This window comes from Xiphophorus maculatus, chromosome 11 (assembly GCF_002775205.1).
Source record: "Xiphophorus maculatus strain JP 163 A chromosome 11, X_maculatus-5.0-male, whole genome shotgun sequence".
Lineage (NCBI taxonomy): Eukaryota > Metazoa > Chordata > Actinopteri > Cyprinodontiformes > Poeciliidae > Xiphophorus > Xiphophorus maculatus.
The window spans coordinates 9501522-9522790 of NC_036453.1; the positions used below are offsets into that span (position 1 = coordinate 9501522).

At 35.8% G+C, this 21269-nt stretch overlaps 1 protein-coding gene across 1 annotated transcript in view; it reads right to left on the minus strand.

Moving 5' to 3' along the window:
- Positions 1 to 21269, minus strand: part of grk6 (G protein-coupled receptor kinase 6) — a 54044-nt gene that overhangs the window by 11265 nt on the left and 21510 nt on the right. The window contains exons 3-8 of the mRNA XM_023342716.1: positions 18571 to 18683; positions 14652 to 14729; positions 13472 to 13572; positions 8200 to 8292; positions 2236 to 2299; positions 1368 to 1508 (exon numbers count right to left, since the gene is read on the minus strand). Coding sequence (XP_023198484.1) covers positions 1368 to 1508; positions 2236 to 2299; positions 8200 to 8292; positions 13472 to 13572; positions 14652 to 14729; positions 18571 to 18683 — 590 coding nt within the window. The remainder of the gene's footprint in view (positions 1 to 1367; positions 1509 to 2235; positions 2300 to 8199; positions 8293 to 13471; positions 13573 to 14651; positions 14730 to 18570; positions 18684 to 21269) is intronic.

The window sequence follows — 21269 nt, forward strand, 5'->3', positions numbered from 1 at the left end:
TTCTTTAAGTTTAGGATTTAATTTACAGAATAACTGGTTTTGTTTAGAAAGCAACACATCACAGTGTATTCTAGAATAAGTGCGCACATTTTAGTTTATATTGTTGTGTTTTGCTTGATTTAATCTTTGTTTTGTTTCTGAGTTTAAGTGCTGGCTGCCCAATCCTTAGGAGAGCAGAGAGGTGGAGAAGGGGTGGAGCAAGCCAGCTGAGACTGCAAATTGGTTCACACCATTACTCATCATCCAGAGGGGGGGAATGGGATTTGCTATGTTAGTTTCAGTTAGGTTTCTGTGTATTTTCCCCTTTGTGTTTTGTATGTGGCCTGATCAGCCAGTATTTAAGTCCCCTTTTGTCTCTGTTTGGAAGGTCTGTTTTTTGAGTTAGTCTGAGTTGATGTCTGTTACTTTGACCTCTTTTATGGGCCCAAATTTTGTCATTTTTTCTATTATTTACCCAAGTTTTGTTTTGGGTTAAATAAAACAATTATTTTTGACTTTGAACCGGTGCCTGGCTGTTCCTTAACTGCTTGGTCCATCACAATCTCTCACAAATGAAAAATAACATAACACACAGACAGAATACTAAGCTTAAGAAGAAGTCAAGAACATAATCAAAATACTAAAGCTAAAAATACCAAGAAATTATAATTGCGCCGCTAATGGTGCCGATGTCTAACGAAAAGCTAAAGTTACAAAGACTGGTGATCACGCACCTGCAGCTGAAAATGGGTAATGTAAAAGGGAAGGAGCAACAGAAAATTAACTTAGAGAGGAACTGAGAAGGAAATGAGATTAACTATAAATTGAGACTTAATCGCACTGTATAAGTCCTTAGAAATTACTAATCATACAGCTAATGTCTTACATGGCTACCTGACTGCTAAATACAAAGCCAAGGCTGTGGAAGATTAGAGAGGTGTAGAGTGTAAAATAATTGAAACAAAGCAGAAAAAAAAATATATCTATAAAAAATATATGTATTTGATTAATAGATAGCTTAAGTAGACAAGCTGAAATATGAATTCATAAATAGCAAGCAGAAATGATTTAGACAACTCTAAAAAATTTATTTTCAGATTTTGTAGCTTTTGCACATTTAAACAAAATTCAACTCAGCAAGTTGTGATCTTTTCTAGTGTTAGCTTTTTATAGTTGTTTTTGTTAATTAAAACAACAGTATTTCAATCCATGATATGGAAAGAATAGAGAAAAAGGTAGTAAGAAAACTTTTAAGGCCATGTTTAGTTTATTTTTTCAGTTCAAAGCCCTCTTTCTCTTTGAACATAATTGTCCCTGTGGTAACTAATTTTGCCTCGGTGTGGCAGTATTTCACTGCATATATAACACGGTTCTTCAGAGCCACTTACAACAAATCTGCTGTTGACTTTCTCCAGAATCTGCTTCTCGTTGAGCGCCATCGACTCCCCTTTCCTCTTCTTTATCCTCTTCTTTTCCAGCTTTTTGCAGGCATACATTTTCCCCGTGGCCCGTACCTGACACGCACACACCTGTGAGCAATGGAGAGAAATCTATTAGACTAAGCAAAATCAAAAGCATTAATTAAAAAGCAGGGGTTGGATTAGTTGCTTTGGGGCTGACAGGTATTTGTGTTAGCACAACAATGCCACGCAGGAAAAACAACTGCAATAGCCATAAAGAAGCTACTGTTGTCATCTAACAGCTTTAGCTTGACCCAAACTGAGTAATGAAACTCAGCAATGATTCACCACAATCCTAAATATTTGTAACCATTTGCAGCACAGAAGCCAACACAGAAGCTTAACCCTGACCCCTGTGTCTTTTCATGTCCCTCATTATCTCATGACCCAAAGCTCTTACATTTAATCTGCTATCGCCCTGGAGCTAGCATGGAATCAAAAAGACCTCTGCTTATTACACAAATATGCTATACAGAGATGCCATTCATCAGAGTCTAATGGGATTCAGACGTCAGTGGTGGACTTCCTCTTTTCAGATGCCAATGACAAGATTTGGTTAGAAGTGCTGCACCTCCCTGCACATTTCCTTGTTATCTAGACAAGCAAGAGAGAAAATTTTGGCTGCTTTGCTTTTAATTTAAAATATAAAACATACTCATACTGAATATAAATATATAAATTGGGGACTTAAAAAACAGCATTTCCCTTTTCTGTATAATTCAACATGCAGGGAGGAAATGTGGTGCTAAACATTTTGTGTTTGACCCAAATCTAATAGAAAAGAATCAGCACTCACCTCCCCGAAACCTCCTTTTCCTAAAACTCTGTACTGTCTGAACGTGTTTTTAGTCACCGGCTGCCTGTTGGACAAAGATAGACAATTACTTATATTACACAAGTAGTATGCAGCAGTGGATCCCAGGTATTTGTGGCGTTAGAGACCACAGGTGCCTACAAATAGGTACTTGAAACCCCCTCTAAGAACAGAACAGCCTATTTTAATAGTTAAAACAATAAATATGCCATAATATGCATTAAAATAGCACTACAGCGGAAGCTAACATGCACAGTCTCTGCTCTTGGGTGTTTAGCCAATCAATGTCAGGAAAAATAAATGGCACTTCTAGACTGGCTGGTTTGCAAATGCCAGCCAATAGCAAGTCAAGTAGCATTGTCTGAGTATCTCAGCTCGCCAAGCTGAATTTTCTTTTAAAAACTTTAGATTTACTCTACGAAAGGAAAGCTGCAACTAGGCAAGTTTTCCAAAAATACTTGAAGTCACGCACCACAGAAAATACCATGAATAGGCGGTGGTACCACTGTGTAGTGTTTTCGCTTTGCTTGAGATTGTCAAAAAAAACTTTAGGGTTGTTGCTGCCAAGGGTTGGCAAAAACTGTTTCTTGTATTTACGTATGTTACCTTTGTGTGCTAATAAAATTCCTTTGATGATCTGAAACATTTAGGTGTGACCAAATAAGTAAAAACAGGAGAAATCTGTGGAGGGTTCAGATACTTTTCCCTGGATGGTATTTTCTAATTATCCAGAGCAAAGTTCACCTTCATGACCAAATCTGAAGTCAGAACTGGAAACTCAAAGAGTGACGTTTAGACTTTCATACTGTTTTATCATCGTTATCAGCCTTAGAAGATTTTAGTTGCTCTACAACCAGTCAAAAGGTTTTTTTTGTTTGTTTGTTTTTTTATTATTTCTGGTAGAAATCCTCACAGGTAAACGTCTCTCCTCTGCTTAGCTGTGGTTTCCCTTCAGTGATGATGAAGTATTTCTGAAAACATGCTGATACATGAGTCAGCGTAATTGTGGGTAATTGTTTGTGGAGCCAGGCAGCTACAGTGTGTGCATATAAAACATTCAGCTTTTGAGCTACAACATGTGATTCTGTGTAAGGTTTTATGAACTGCATCCGTCAGCAAAAGCGTTAATTATTAGTGTTTTCTAATAAAGCAGAAGAATGACCAAACAAGCAATTTAATGTTGCAATTTAAAAGTTTTTTTTCTGATTTTTTCTTTGATTTTGTCATGTAATTGTTTTTGTACTAGCTTTAATTTTTTTTTTTAATTATCTGAATTTGCACACAACTTTTTTTAGATGACCTAATTTTTACAAAACCCCTAATTCTTAGTATTACCATTTGTTTTAGTTGAATGCTGATGTAAATCACTGGTGTTTTACATATGACCCTACTTTTGTAACTCTTGCTTACAAAGGGTAAGCTTGTGTTTGTTGATGCTAATAGGTTAGCTTTCCAACTCTTATTGGAAGCTAAGTTTAACCTATCCTAGATCTATTTCTCCTTTGAATTCATATTGTTTTATTTCAGCTACCAGGTAGAATCAAACTAAAAGAAAGAAAGTGTCAGAAAACAGGCAGCCCATATTAATGTTCAGCCTTAGAACAGACTGTTGAGACAGACTGCACTGTATTGGACAAACTGTAAAGAATTTGGACCATGCTTCAGTATGAAAATCAAGGTAGCTATCCTCTTGTGTCTGGCCTCGCTCTATAATCAGAATTTCTTTGTGGATGAGATGTTGCAGAGCCCTACCTCTCTGTAATACCTAAACTTGTAAATGTTTATTACTGTAAATGCAAATGTCAAAAACCCAGATACAGTACTTGAGAGATGCATCATCTATTGCTCTTTGGGAACCACCTTGTTATAGTTACAATGAGAAAGTGTTAAAAACTCTGTCCTCTGTGGGATCTTTAACTCCGCTAACTCTGAGGACATGGATCTCAGTAGGAAAAGAGTGAGATTCTCTCTCCACTTCAAGGATCAGTTTTTCATGGAGGCATCTTGTTCAAGAGACAAGCAGATGATAAAGTGATTGGGGTTTGGCTCGAGTAGAGAGATCCTTACTCTGTGGTAAAGAATTAGCAGAGCTGAAAGGTGAAATTCTTGATTTATTAGTCTGTTTATGTCCCAACGTTCACCTATGGTCATGGGATATGAATCATGACTAAAAAACAAGATCCTTGATACAAGCAGCTAAAAAGAGTGGCTTGGCTCACAATTAGAGTCCAAGTAGAGCTGCTGCTCCTCTGCATCAGAAGGAATCAGTACTGGAGGTCAGGGATGCATGCAGGTGAACTCCCTTTGAAGGTTTTCCAGATCTCTCCGAAGTGACTATATATCCCTTATAAGAAGCTGGGGAGTGTTGCTGAGAAGACGGATGTTTGCTACCTGTAGCCTGGCCATTGCCTTTCTATGCAATTCTGCTCGATTCTTCAGGAGGGATCTCATGCAGGCCAACCAGCATAGAAGAAGTTGTGAACAATGTTGAGTTTCACCACTGCCGTTGTAGTTTTACCAATGGCAGTGGAGTAAGTAAATATAGCCATTCCATGTTGGCCATGCTTCCAAATACTGAGCACTTAATGTGGGAGTAAGAGGAATGTTTAAGACATTTTATTACTGGCACAGTTGGTCCTACTCCTCATGAGATGCTGCAATGCTCAGAACTCTCTGGAGGAACCACATGGACCTCCTCAAAAGGAAACAACTTTGGATCAATCAGAAGGAGCTGAACAGTGACCCTCAGTGTAGCAATTGTGATGTTTACATTTTGGACATAATAACTGTATCATTCAACTTCAAAAACACAGAAGTGAAAAGACTTATTTCATAGTCATCTGAAGCAGGTTGTCCATTAGAGTGGAAATCTTCACATCTCTATGGTTCTTGTTGTAAGACGATTGAAAGCTTCTGATGTAAAGAAACAAAACTTGTCTTTGTTTAGAGGCCGCTGGAGTCAAAAGAGCAAATTTCAACTTGTTTTTTTCTGATAAGTTTGTCTGTGGTTGAGATCTTTGGTAAATAATGAGACATTCCTCTGAACATGTTCAGGCATTGGTCTAAAAGTGAGCAAATGAAACCTTGTGGATAGCTGTTGATCAAAACCAATTGCTAAACATCTGGAAACACCAACAACTCTCTTGGTCCGTATGTTTTCAAATTTAAATTTCACGCTTGGTTTGAATCTTGATTGGATTCATGAAGACAAATGATTCTCTTAATCAACATCAGCAACCAATCTGGTTCCTCCTGGGATCATGCCTCCCACTTCATCCCCCTCTGGACCAGTTTGATCATTCAAGCAGGTGAATGAACAGGTCTCTGGGGTTTACGCTCATTAACACCATGAGTCATTTACTAATTAAGAAAGCCTGGGATTGGGAAACTGCTGCTTGTTAGCAAGTGTTTTTTTTCTGTTTGTTTTGTTTTCTGTCCTGATGCCTGTGAAGCTCTTCAGGTTTAAAGCTCTGCAGCATTACAACTTTCTGTTGCCAACCAGAATCAGCTTTTAGTTACAATCCAGAAACATGTTTGGTCTTGCAGGAGATGCTTGGTAAAACCAACACAACAATGAGGTCAGGCACAACTATAATCCAGTATTCCTGGATTTTTGTCATTACAGTAAATCCCATAGCCTCCATCCAGACTGTTAGCTTCCAGGTGTCACTGGATATCTGGAGTCACCCGTTTTCACATCAGTGATGTCCTAGTTTTTTAAGATTTCTTACAATTTTTGTTCTCAGCACCTAAACTCAAAAAATTATTTGTTTGTCCTTCAACCCACAAGAGTCATTAGTAATTACTGTACAGTTGGAAACCCCAAAGGAATAACACAAGGAAAGACTGTCTTTGTGTTGTATTTGGCTTCAGACCAACAGACTGCAGAATAAGCAGGTGCCCTGTTGGATCATGACCAACAGACGACCTGAGACATAAGCCACTGAAACAAGCTTCCTTTGTAGAAAATGGTGAGGAGACTGGAGTAGAACCTCGGCTCAGGATCAATTTTAGGCTGTGAATTGGGGGATTCAAAGCACATTTGGAGATTTTCCAGGTTCATCCAACTACAAGGAGAACCTCAAAGAGAACTAGGACTTACTGGAGGAACTGTACATTCACTAACCACTTTATTGGGTACACCTGTTAACATAGCCTCCAAATCAGCCAATCACATGGCAGCAACACTTTGGTATCTAGATTCAACATAGACATCATGCAAATCGGCCTTAGAGTGGAGATGAAAGGAAATGTAAAGCCCCATCTCCATTGTCAAGTCTTGCTCTGGCCAGTTAATGTCTGGTTCAGTTCTAGTCACGTTGGGTGTGTCTGCGTTTGCAGTGTGTTTCTCACTATATGGGCGTGAATTAGACCAGCAACGTGGGCTGTGGTTTCACGTGTGCTCTTGGGCGGCTAGTTTATCCAAAATATCTTGGTATACTTGCGGTTGCGGGTTGCACATTTCAGTTCACACTGTACGTGCTCTTCAGCCACAATTAGGTTTAGACCTGAACGGTTGACCATGAAATCATCTATTTGGATCCAGGAAAAACTCCCTGACTGGAAAGAAACACTCATTTTACCATTTCCTTATTTGTTTATTTTTTGACCTCCTTACATTACAGTATAGGATTCCACCAACTGATTTCAATATTTTATCCAAATTAAATGCTAAAAAAACTCAACTGAACCTGAGACCATCCATCCATCCCAAGGCACTCTGAGGCCAGAAATTATTTTAAAAAATGTTTTTGGAGACCTTTGAACCTAACAATATTGTTTTTTTATCAAGACTTGAACTTGGCTTAATGAACTGTTTAACACTCATCAGTTAACTCTTTCATCTTTTTGAAGAAAATCACCAACATTTTCAGCAGCAGTTTGGTTTATGTGTGTTTGTGTCTAAGCCTGTGTAATATTCAGCCTGTTACACACATATATGTATTTGTTTTGCCATGTTATTAATAATTTTTATATTTTATATAAACCAAAAGCACCTGCAAAACAAAGTAGTAATTTTTGCTGTTTCAGTGCAGAGTTTTTTGCAGGCAGGGAATGAGACCATTAGTGGAACAACAGTCTTAATGAACTGCCGTTTTTGTCAAAATTTCACTTATTTTCCATTATGGCAATTAAATTAGGCAACAAATTCACAATTAGTCAAGGTAAGCAAAGAGATCTGAAGAAATTAATCAGATCTGTTAATAAACTGACAGGGGAGAAGTATTAAAATGCAAAACATTGGCATCAGCCTGCTAATTGATGCATTAAATATTGAGCTATTTATTATTAACAAAATGTGACAATAAAGTTATTCATGGCTGGTAGATAGATTTAATTCAGAATGTGCATTTGGTGAACCTGAATAAATTCACTTGGAATGAAGCTGGTTATTTAGCTATTTACCTCTGTCTATAGTGATGAATGTTGGATATAAAGTAAAGTTTGGAAAAACTCATATTTTTCTAAAGTTTTCTTTTCGCATACTTTTCCATATGTGGAAAGTACTGAAAAGTAAATTCAGGATTTTTTTTCCATTTTCCTTAAAGATCATTGCAGCTGGTGGTTTTAAACTTGCTTTTTTAATGTTTTCAATTACAAATCATATTGAGTAGGATTACTTTAGGTGTCTTGAATAGACACATAGAATTGAAAAGTAACCCAACCTGCTGGATCCCTTTATTATTGGTAAAAGTAAAGGAAAACCATCAGTTGTTGTTCTAATACCTTCAGACTGCTGCAACAATAGGAGGAACTCTTACTGCCGAAGTTTAACAGAAAAGTGAATGTTTTCCATTAGGCAATTTCCAACTTGTCTTTTGAAATGTGTCATGGTGGTGTTGTTGTAACCCAGAGGAGAACAGGAAGCTGTGAGGCAACTTTCTCTGAGCATGTTGCTACTCGTACCATGTTTGGGAAAGAAAAAAAACAGTTAGAAAGCCTTACCTCTCCAGCCACTTCCACTGCAGGAACCTGTTGAAGTACATGCTGTCAAGGTAGTCAGCAAAAGGCGCCACGCTCAGGTAGTCATGTATCAATCTGAAAGAAAAACAAAAAACAAAAAAACAAAATGAGAATTAGTGAATTCAACTTTTCTTTAGGTTGCTGGTTTTAGATTTAATAGCCTGAAATCAGGAAATTCCTGAAGGGTAAAAATTATTAAAATGGATTAAGGTGAAATGAAACCTGTTGGATTAAGAGTTAATTGTCATTTGAGAAATGAGCCACACTTCAGGATAATTTTACCTTTTGTTTGATTTTCTGTTCTTACTTTTAAGTTCCTTCAAATACAACATCAGATAATACAAACTCACTCATTCGCACTACTTAATATTTGGTCCATTTCCGCTTAATTTTGAGTTTGTCTTACAATCTGTGGTTTGCTGCTCAATTTAGTGTTAGAAAAACTCAAACAAAATTTGACCAAATCTTGACTGGACTGGTTCTAATCTGATAATTGGAGGCAAAACGTCACATGTTATTTATGCAATTAATGAAGACGTGAGACAACCCAGCCCTTTTTGAAGCTCCATAATTCAGCAGTATTTTAGAGCAGAAACGCCAATCACAGTTTAAGTGAGTCACAGAAAGTTCACCTTTACCTGACTGAATTAGGTAACCAGTTTTTACACATCACAGTTTTAGATTTGACATATTTTCTCCATGAAATGTTCAGTTCAGATAGGGATGATGTCAGACACTACATTTTTTAAACATTCACAAACTTTTTAATTTTAAATACCTTTGTTGTACAGTTTATACATGTAATTGTAGAGCTTTCTGTCTACTTTTTCCCAGTGTGTCACAGATCAGTCTAAAATCACAAAGCGCTGTACAGCAGAAATCAACCTTAAAACCAAACAAAACATAAAACCAACATAAGAAACACAATAAAATCAAGAGATAGAAGCCTGGGAAAATAAAAATGTCTTTAGTTGCTTTTTAAAAACCTCCACAGAGTCAGCAAAATGGAGCTGCAAGAGCAAACTATTCCACAGTCTTGGGGCCACTGACTGAAGGGCCCGGGTCCCTTCAGTTTTTTACCGTGTATGTGGAACAACCAAAGAAATGGTGATTGTCTTTACAAAAAAACATTGAAAGCAAGCAGACATAATTTACTGTAGTTTTCATTATTATAAATGCAACATAATCTACATTTAGAAATTTTGAGTAAAATGTTTATAGTTTCCTTTATTGAAAAACATTCCATACACTTTGTGGCTTTTGTAAAATTCTCAAATTTATTTATTTAATTTTTTTAAATTGTATACAAAACCCGGTTGCAAATAATTTTTTTTTACTTTTGTGTCTCTGCTGGTTTCAGTAAATTATCATACCTTCCTTCGATCAGTCATCAACTTGTAACCAACCATTTTTCATTCTCTGCTAATCCCTTAACTTTAACTTTTCCCAGTCCTCTGCATTCCAGCTGATCCTGGTTCAACGTTGGACTTTTTTTTTACAGCAAAAAGACATTATAACCATCTAACCAAGATGTAATTCCAGGAACTGAGATCAAATTATGAACACTGTAAATACATTTCATGTGAGACAGCTTCATTCAGCATGATTAATTGATGGCCTGAGTTGTAATGAAAAAATGTGATTCTCACTTGGCATTTGGAGTCATGGGATTCCCAGATGTAATGAAATTTATAGACCACACACACAGTGAAAGGAGTCTGGGTGAATCTTTAGAAACAGGAAGTTTATTTATTTTGGTCTTTGTGGATGGTGGCTGTTTATCTGGTTGCTGATTTAAATGCTCTAAATTGATTTCTACAAGGCCGTGTGTTGATGTAAAAGAAATAAGAAGATAAGTTTGAAGTTAAGCCTGTTGCAATAAACAATTAATCACATAATGAGATAAAAAGAGTTTGATCATTTCCATTCTGACAAATATTTTTTTAAGGGCAATTTTATTTACAGATACTTTATAATCCATATTTATGATTTCAGTCATGTGTGGTTTTTATTTACATTTTTGTTGCTTTTAGTTGGTGTGTTTTATTATGGATATTTAAAATATCTTCCAGTTCCAGTATTAAGCGTTCTTTACAAAATTAAAGTTTATGCATCTTTGAGAGGGTAAATTTGCATTAATGTGCCATTATCAAAATATTACATGAAAAACATCTTAAAACAATATTATCATTTATAGCAATAATTTTGGGGACAATTTATCATCCAGAAAACTTGGTATTGTGACAGCTCTGTTTGAAGTTAAACTAAATATTATTTTTCTCTGTTGTATTTTTTAAGGAATGAGGATCAATTTTCAAAATTTTATAACAGGTTTTCATTTGAACATTGCTGTATCGCTTAATCTGTGAATACTTCTGCCATAAGAAGGATTTCAGACGTATCCACAGGTCAAAGTTTAACTTTTTGTTAAAGGCTATTTAAAATCCATGTGCATTTATTTTTATTCAAATGTTTTTGTCCTTAAAGGTCAAACTGCTTGCTACACACTGATTTTCAAGTCAAATTACAGTTTTGTCATTATTTCAATAAACAATCAGGAAAAAGTGATATCCTGCGCTTTTCCTGAATATTGACATAAAGTTAGTATTCAAGTCTCTAAAACTGTTGTTCGTGTTTTCAGGTTTTAGATACAGAAAAAATGTTTCAAAAGATTTAGAAAATTATTTTCAAAAAGTTCTTTGAGTCTGTATTGACATAGCTCACAGCAGCCTTTGCATAAACAAATGATTTCCTCTTACATCACTCATGAGCAAATACTGTTGGAGTTGAACCTCTCAAACAAATGTTTTCAAAAGTATTTAGAAGATATTTGTACATTTTGCTCATTAAATACTGGAGCAGGCCAAAGATCAGTGATAAATCATTGTAAATTAGTCTAATTATGTCTAATTCTCAAACGCAAGAACTACTTGTGACTTAAAGTTAGAGTCTTCATGCACTGAAAGCCAGCATCACTTTCCCATCCAACTGCACATTTCCATGTTTACTCTGATCTGGCTCGGTTGTCAGACTGCTTCAGGAATCTGTCAGAAGATGATGTTTCGGTGACACGACGCTCAGAGCCCAAGCCATGAATTTTTAACTGTTACACCCAAATGGAAGAAGTTTATTCTTTTCTATTGTTCTTCTCCCTTTCCATTCTTGTTTTTTCCTGCATATTAAAGACTTTATTAAGTTTGGTTAACGGCTTCTCTTAAACACAAGAGCTTTTAGCATCACATGCAGCTCAACAGTGTTGAACCAGAGTTAACTAAAACTTTATTGAAAGTGCTCAGGGTTGTTAACCACGTTTTTTCTCTTAATGAATAAAAATAATTTTAGAAAAACCTGTTAATCTATTTGTTAAAATCAGTTTGATGACCTCACACTATATGTAAGATTTTGTTTTCTCCCTCTAAGTTTAAGAAACTATATTTTATGTACAGTGGACCCCCGCCGATTCACAGACTCAACTCTTCATGGATGTTTTGTGAGAAATAATTGCAGATTATTTGCAGATATGTCTTTCATAGAGTGCATTAAAATATTAGATCCAAGTTAAAAAGCGTAAATATTAAGGCACAATGCTATTCAATATGCTACTGGCTGGTGTTTGCAAAGCAGTCAATGAAGGAGTGACATTTATTTTCCTTGACTCTGATTGGCTGTATACAGGGGTGAACCCTGGGTTTGACCCACCACTGGCCAAATGTGGGTAAAAGTATGAAGTGTCATGTAAATTGGAGCAACGTTGACAATTTGAACAGATCTGTTCTCCTTGACCCGTCCCTCCCCTCTAAGTTTATAAATAGCGCCATTTCAGCTAACCAGAGTCCGAGAAAATGAGCGGATACGAGACAAGTCAGAAAAACTACGACAAAAGCTAAAAAGCGCATAAGCCCATTCAGAAAAATGTGTCAAACTAACCGATATGTTAATTATCACACTAACTTTGACCGTTTGAGGAGATTCAGTAGCAGACAAGGAGAGGGAATTAACAATTCATATTATTGTTGGAGGATGATGATGAGAGATACGTGACCAGGGACAGATTGAGGAAGAGTTATGGTGCCCTATGAACACGTTCTGAGATATTTTATTAATAATTGTAATAAGTAAGGGAAAACAAATATAACAGTTAGAAAACAGCTATTGATACAATTTATAAATATTTTAAAAATGACTAGACACATCTTTAATAAATACCATCAGGGAGAGATTTTGCCAAAATTTGGAAATGTTCAACATATGATTGCAAGAATGTTAGGGTTGTGTAGTTAAAGTTTGCCATTAGTAATTACTTCAAATTAACTTATTGCACTACAACCCTGTTAAGGTGTCCATGCTTTATGTTAAATTATTCTGTATATGTACATCTGTATGGTAAACTTATTGTCAGTAAATTGGTTTTCATAGAGCTAAGAATAAATCATACATTTTCTATAATTTGCTTGTACTTGTGGGGTTTGTAATCGAAAGGAAAAAAAAAACAGTGGCTGGTGAAATGTCTTAGTGGCCGGTAAAAATATTTCTCTACCAGCCACTGTGGCTGATGGAGAACATTTTTAATTTCCACCCCTGGCTGTATACCAAAGGAAGACTACAGATGTTAGTTTCTGCAATAGTGTTAAGACGATTTCACTGAGCGTATTAATGCATATCAAGGAATATTTTATGTTTGGACTATTACATTTTTCAGTTGTAAGCATTTTGAGAGGTGTCTCAAGTATTTGCAGATTTCAACTATTCACTGGCTCTGTGATGAACCGGCAATCTGTCCAGGGTGTAGCCCACCTCTTGTCATTGACCGCCGGAGCTGAGCACCAGCACCCCTCCTGACCTCACTAGGGACAAGGATGTATGATAATGGATGGATGGAACTATTCACTGGTGGTTGTGTTCCCTCATCCCCACAAATGTTCATAAAAAATAATAATATGTAGGGAAAGGCAACAGTCCAAGGACATATCTCTGGGGGACACCAAAAGCTACAGTAATTAATCTGAAAGCAAAACCTTCTGCCCATATATAGTGTTGTCAGTAATGTCAGTAATAGTTTTAGGGTTTCTCTGATACATTTTCCAGATGAATTTTAAATATTTCTAATATTTCACAAACCAAATGATTTTGTTTGGTAATGAAAGTGGATGCAGAAAATATCTTCAGACATGATTATTTTTCTAGGAAATAAGTGTCACATTTTTGTGAATACATAAATAACTCCCAGTTGCTTCTACATTTACTGTGACCTTACTTGGTGCAGTCCTTGAAAAGCTCTTTGCAGGCTTCCTGCTGCAGCCTCTCTGTACACTGAGTCATCATGGCTGCCTCCACCTCAGAAACATGGCTCTCTGACTGCAGAAAAACACAAACAAGTGAGATTTACAACAAAAAATTGCTGTGAACCAGCTGCAGGAGATTCTCAATGAGACTGAAAACATCTGCAAGTTCACACACGTCTGAAAATACAAAAACAGAAACAATTCATAGTCAGCAGAGGAATGTCATTCTGTTTATGACAACAGATATGCTATTTAGATTACTTTTTTATTCATAACCATAATTCTGTTGTTATACTAGAGCTGTTTGTGGTGGCAGAAAAATGAGGATGTGATTGTTTAGTTATTTTTACTTCAACACATTTCAGATTTTGTTTCTGCTTTTAGGCAATAAAAGGAAATTGGGACAAACATTTAATCTGTAGCTCTGTCAGAAAAATTGTGTTAAGTTATATAAACTAAACACCAATAATTAGTAATACTATTTATAAATCACATTACCTTTTCACTTAAGCTTACCGTTTCTAAAGTCATCTTATTTAATAATTATTTTGAGCTAATAATAGACTTTTTCATTTATATTTTTAGACTTTCCTGAATTTGTCCATTTGAATATTAATTAATACAATTAAAATGATTGAAGAACAGAATATCTGTTATTGGGTCAGCCTAAATAAAACAATATAATTAATAACAATATTACACATGTTAAAAGTTAGCATTTGTCAATAAAAACTATTTCTGAATATTAAAATTTATTTAATTGATAAATTATGCAGATATTAAGAATTATTCATTTAGTTTTGGTTTAAAAAAGTTAAAAGCAAGTATAAATGAGTGGCATGACACTTTAACTAGTGAAAAAACAGTCAAAATTATTTTCCAACAATCTGTGCAAAAATCTGTTTAAAAGAATGATTAATTTCATGTCCAAAAATCTCCCCCCCCAAAAAAACATCACTGAATTTCAGGCAATTAACAGCAAAATACATGCAATCAAGTTGAGTAAGATTATCATATCTACTAAAGTTTATTGATTTACAGTTTTTAGATGCACCTAAAATCAAATATTGAATGTTGGTTGGAATGCAGATTTTTTTACACTGTTACAAATGTTAAATTTCGATTTAAAGAATCAAAAGCTGAAGGGCATACCTTTGGGTTGAAGTATTTGTCGATGAGTTCCTGTCCGCACTCCTTCCTCTTCTCATCTGGAGTCACCTCGTACTCCGCCTGAAAACGTTTGCAATGAGTTTGGCATTTAGTGGTGCTGAAATAAAAGATGAGCATTCCAGCTTCAAGGATTTACATTTTTGCAGGATTAAATGAGTTTTTAAGGAAACATTTGCTCAAAAATACAGAACTACAGCACTAAATGAGGTCTGCAGAGCTCAGGATGTCCGATTATGTTCATGTGGTTTGTGTAATTGTGGTTCAGTCACAAACAAACTGAAAATTAGCCCAGTCCTCCTTAAATGCAACTTTGGCATACGGCTACATTTGGAAACATGCAAATGCAAAGGTTATGGCCAGAACATTTATTTGTTTAAAAGAAGAAAAAAAAGTAAATAATTGCATTAAAAAATGTTATGCGTAAAATCTACATAATTAATTAATAAAAATTAACCCGATAAAATCCAAGCCCAGTGGAAGTTGTTGGGTGACACATTTTCAGGCAGCACTTTTCATCTTTAAATCTTACATTTTTCATAATTTCACTTTGTACAATTTACATTTCTGGAATGACGACAGTAATATTTTGATCCACCTAAAGAACTTCTTACTTTTATGAAAACGTCTCCAAGAAATCAACCCGTCATATTTATGGAGAATTGGCATCCAAACTTTTTGTCACATGGACCAAAAATAAACATAAAAAATAAATAATCAAGCAAATAAAGTAGGTTTTTGTAGGAAGGGGATGCTATTCATTGTAGGTCTAAAACTTAAAACAGGTTTTGTACATTTGCTGTATTGAAAGAAAAACGTCAAGTTTTTAAATTTTTTGAGCTCGATTGAACAAATGTACTTACAGGATTTTGTCATATTTTAGCCACGTTTATTGGATTAAACACTGATTTGGTCTTTATTGGATAAAAGGGTTTCTACTGGTGCTGGATGTTATTGCTGAAAAACTGATCCAGATATAAGCTTTTCATGTCAGTTGATATTGATAAGTATGAATTAGTTTTAGTTTTAAATAGCTGAAATAACACCAAGCTGATGACATCACCTCTCCTGTTTTAGCCAAAGTTTTCTCTCCACACTGTTGTTTTTTTATTTTTAAGCAGTTATGAGACACAATTAACCTGAAACTGCTGCTGCGCAACTTACTCAACAGGTTGAGTAAGTTGAAAGAGTGAGTTACTAGGTAACCAAAAGAGTGGGTGAGTTAGTTCAGGACACCACGCTTGTTTAGCAGTCCGTGAAAGGTTGAGCTGTTACAGCCTTTCCTCTGCCTACATCCCCCAGAATGCAGTAAAGTCCTGAATAGGAGCTCAGAGAAATTGTTGAATATTCTATTGGTCATATCTATTGATATTAATTACATGTCTATTGCAATATATATTATTATGGATTTATTGTCCAGCCCTAGGTTCCACTTATTATAAAAGCTTGGTTATAAAAAGCCTCATAGTTTGTGTTGTATCTAACATGCTCCATTGTGAGAAAATTATGCCAGTAATTTTACCCCAATTACAAACAAAAAGTCTCCATGTGCATGAAGCACCTGTATTGGATGAGCCAAATTTGCATCATTCCTGGATTGACACAACCATACTGCCAGTTTTGTTCATCTTGATCGGTTTCCAAATATTTAGGATAAAATTTCTAATGTGCTGTGAATGTCATCGCCACAAACTTTTGATTTTCCTCCTCCACACATCAAAGGATCGTATCTCCTCTGTCGACCTGAAGTAAGATGAGCCTGAATGGAAACATCCAAAGTGCTTCCTCTCACTGGGAGTGCTAGTAAATGCATGCTAAGTGACAGCAGAGCCTGTTCAGATCCGACTCTGCCTCTCCATCTCGCCGTTCTCCTAGAGAAGAGCCTAGAAGCGGTTGGATGGGTAGAAATAATTGCCCGCTGGAAAGCTGCAAAGCCATTTGGACAAGTCAGTGAGTCAGAATGGAGCCGGCTGAAAGGGGGACTGATAAGGTCTTCATTAGCCGTTGCATGTTGTCAGACACGGTTCTGAAAAAAGCCTAGCTTCCTCTCATTTTTCTGTGACGTCAACAAAACCCCAAAGTAGCTGTGAAAACAATACTTTTCCATGAGAACCAGAACAAAAACCATCAAAGCAAAGACGTCAAAGTCCGTCCGAGTTAGAGTTGGGAATTAGAGGGAAAACTAAATGCATAGTTTGTTTCTGCAACATGGGAGGTATGGAACGCTGACTCACAGACACTGTTTGCTCCAAGAAGTGAAGAGTTCCTGTATTTCATTAAACACACATTAAACTCCACTTCCTGAGGCTCTCAGCAAGCTTTGAGTGCTTCATTCAGACATTTCAGGATAATTAAAGCTTCCTGCATCAAGGCAAACATGAGAACCAGGTTTTATTTTCAGCTGCGTACTGTTATATGTCCTTTAATAAAGTATAAAACAAGCACATTTTCTCAGAGTCACATTTCTGATGCTGGGTTCTACTTGTCTTTATGGATTACAATGACATATGTGTCATCTATTCATGCAGTGATACCTCTCTATGCCACTCATTGGGAAATTTAGTGAGCAAGACTTCACCTGGTATACAAAAACTTTTACAAATCGATCATTTTAAAACCTTTCTTTATGCCATTGCAAATGAAAATCTGCAAAGTTTGCCATTCTGCTCAGCCCCCTTCACTCAAATACCCTTAAATCACATCAAGCGCAACAACTGCCTTAATCTGCAACCTATTCAGCATCTAAGAGTCAAGCTGTCTTAATTCAATTTCAGTGTAAATAAAGATGTTAAATGTGACCAAGTCCCAAAACTGGGAAGCCATTTTTAATATTGTGCTTTTTTATTATTTGTAGAATTTGTCGATACTGAGACTCGACTACAATTCATGCACGTGTAGTTTTGTTTTATTTGTTCTAAAAAAAAATAAAATGCAGAAATAAATAGAGAAATCTGACATCTTGTACAGAAAAATATGTTTAGTTCAGTAACCCTGTACATAAAAGCCATAGTCAGCAAAATATAAAAATACCATAAAATGTAATAACATGTCTAACAATGTGATGTTAGGTATCACATTGTTAGACATACATGTCTAACAATGTAGTAACATTGTTAGACATATTACTACAGGTCTAACAATGTAATAAAATAATCTTTTCTCAGGAAAAGATTATTTTACATAAATTTTGCTAAATAAAATACATTTTATTTAGCTTCCAGCTGAGTATGACATCTTTTCTCAGGAAAAGATTATTTTATTAATTTGGACAAAAGGAACACAAGCTGGACACCAGGACACTCATTTCCTCCTCTTTTTAAATTCAGTAACAGAAACAGAGGATTTCAAAACCGATCTGACTCCAAATGCTTTGAAAACAATCAAAAAACATCCATTCAATACCATATATGGGAGTGGCTCAAATCTGATATTTTGGGGGGGTGAAAAATTGAAATTAGGCTGTTCAGACTACGGTAAAAAAAAGTATCATATCGGTCACATATAGGCAAAAAAAAAAGTCAGATTTGGGTTGTATGAACACAGCCTTTGAGACCCACAGATCCAAACTAACCCCGAAAGGTAACTGAGTCTTTTCTGTGGTGGCTCCTAGCTCTGGAACTTCCTGCCTTTGGAAAGCAGAGCTAATCAAACAGCAGAGTAATTAAAATATCTGCTAAAATCAAATACATTTTATTTAGCTTCCGGTTGAGTATGACATCAGTGTTTGTATTTAGCTAGTGTGTTGATCTTTTATCACATAATGGGCTTTGATTAACCGTAGTTGTTTTTAGATCAGTGATAGAAGTGAAGCCGACTTGACCTCAGCTGAAATACCAGTTAAACCTTAAAGGGTGAGTCTTCTAAGGAACAGGACAAATACAAACCAATCATACAAATGTCTCACCACAGCATCCAGGAACTTGACACAGCGTCTCAGCTCCGGTCGGGTATCGCAGAACTGTCTGAACAGTAACCGTCCGATGGGCTGCCGCTCACACAAGCTGCTGTAGTCTTTCTCTGCACAAACGCCAAAGGGATGAAGGTTACAAACGACTCGGGACACATCATACACACTAAACGTCAGAGTTTTTCACCAATATCTTGTTGAAAACATTAGATGGCTAGGATTTCTTGCTGTAGCAAAAATCCAACATAATCAATACAAAAATAAATGGAAAGCATTGTTGACACTCTCAAAGAGAAACTTTACGTTTCATGATTTTTCTAGAAATTTCTTTATGGTTGATAGTAGTTGCAGGTGGTATGAACTGGTTGTTGGTGAGCCTGTCACAACGAGGGATATCAGTTCATTGACTCAAACCCCAACACATTTTAAAACATAAACATATTTAGTCAGCAAAATGGTGATTCTGGCTCACTTTGTGTGTGCCTCTGTAAAAGTTTCTATTCAAACCATGTTTTCTCAACTGGACTGTCTCTCAAGGTGTTGATCAACAGTTTTCTTGGCTTTCTGAAGTTTCTTTAGATTTTTTTTTTTTTTTTTTTGGTTTACCTTGACTGATTTTAAGTCTTCTGTCCAGTTCTAGTAGATTTCAGACATGTTTTTCTACGACTTTTCTACGACTTTTGGACAAACTAGACTGCTGTGTGACATAAGAAGTGAAAGTTTTCAGACTAGACATGAAGGATGCTGTTTCTTTAATCCAAAAATACCAGATATTGGTTAGAACAAGAAATTACTGTGAGTTAGGGCTATTTTTAGATTCTGAGTTTCAAATGTAGTCAAACAGAGATGTGAATATCATATCTTAGTATAACCCATATGTTAGCCCATTTGTCCATTCATTTTTTCTGTGTCTGATATGTTTTCCCATTTCCTTCTCTACACAAATCCACACTGAAGCCTAAAAACAAAAAAATTATAAAAAGTTTCCATGACATTCATTTGAGTCTTCCTTTTTCCTCCTATGTTTTTTTTTCAAAATCATCCGATAAGCCATCATTTATTAAACTTAATAAGCATTCAATGTTCCTGTATGTAAGAGTGAAGGTGCATGCAAACATTATCACAGATCTATGCAAATCTATCACATCTGTTATACAGCAGATCCTATCTGAGTCCCGTTTCACCACAATGCTGATAACTTTACATATTGCAAGGTTGGTGGTTTGGATTATGCTAATTTTATTTTGCCCATTTGGGTGTCAGATAACAAGCATGTGAACCTCTGTTAAGGAACTTAATGCTCCCAAAATACCAGATGTCGATTTTGTAAAACCAATCAACTGGTTTTACAAAACCAATTATCAGTTTTTCCATTTGTTTTGCTATTTTTTTAATTTGGAAAAAACATTTTCTTGTGCTCCAACACCCTCAAAACAGCATGTTGGTTGATGTACTGCAAAGGTGAACTAGTTACTATTTCCTGTTTCAACCCAGAAAGGTTGACTGTCTTGCAACTTAAACACAAACTGGATGTCGACAGCTAAGCACACTGAAAATCTTATTGACAACAGTAACTCCTGTCGATGAATGATAATATCCCCCCTCATGAACTAAAATACTATCCTTTATTGGGTTTCAATTGTGTTTTTCTGATAAATTCCAGATTTTTTAAGTCTTTCTACATTTCAAATGAATGAAATTCCTCAGGATTTTGTGTTTGGACCAGCATGTTCTGCTCTTATTATTTACCTATGTGGAATGCACTATGTAGATGATACTCATCTAAGCTAATCCATAAAATAAACAAAGCTAATCACCAGATAAATTACAACAAATATTGACCGTCTTTTAGTCACTGGAGTACCTGGAATCCATTTGTCTCATAGATTTCTGTTTATTTTTCTAAACCCCTGGTTTCCGATTCCCGTCCTTTAGAGCCAGTGTTCTGGGTCTTTTAGATGAACCAAAACTGGTACAGCTGTTCTAAATGTAGTTATTGTTCATGCCTTTGGAAATCATAATAATGATCCACTAGATATGTGGACGTGCAGCAATAAGATTTTTTTTTTCTAATGAACATATGATACTCAACAACACTTATTAGTAAAGTAAAGATATAATCTGGAATACTAAATTGCTTAGCTATATCACCACTCCATCATACCACAAATCTAAACTAGAAGTTTGTTTCAGGTCTTTGGAGCTTGTTATGGGGTTCCACTAGGTTTTGTACTTTGCCACTACTTCACAAAATATCTAAAAAGGATCTGATAAGTCTTGTCAAGTCTTTTTAAATTTAGAGGACAAGCAAGGGGCAAAACATTTGAAAATGAAGGAAGAACTGCAACTAACTCTAAGGCAGACACAATGATTGACCTATAATCTCACACATCGTTTCATAGGAACTTTATTTTTGTTGTTGGAAGTCACATTGTTTGGGTTCATGTGTGTTTAACTAAACATCAAGGAGAAAAAGATTTGCATTTGAGATGCAAACAGATGCAAAGCAGCAAAATATATTTTACTCACAAATAAATGTTTCAGTGAGGACCATCCCTTCCCACAAATCAGCTTAAACATATCTCTGCAATCCATATCTCACAGCTCTAAGGAAAACCCAACAATAGGGAGAAAACCCCACTGCAATACTTTTTCCATATAATAAAATAAAGAAAACACTCAATTCTGTCAGGTTT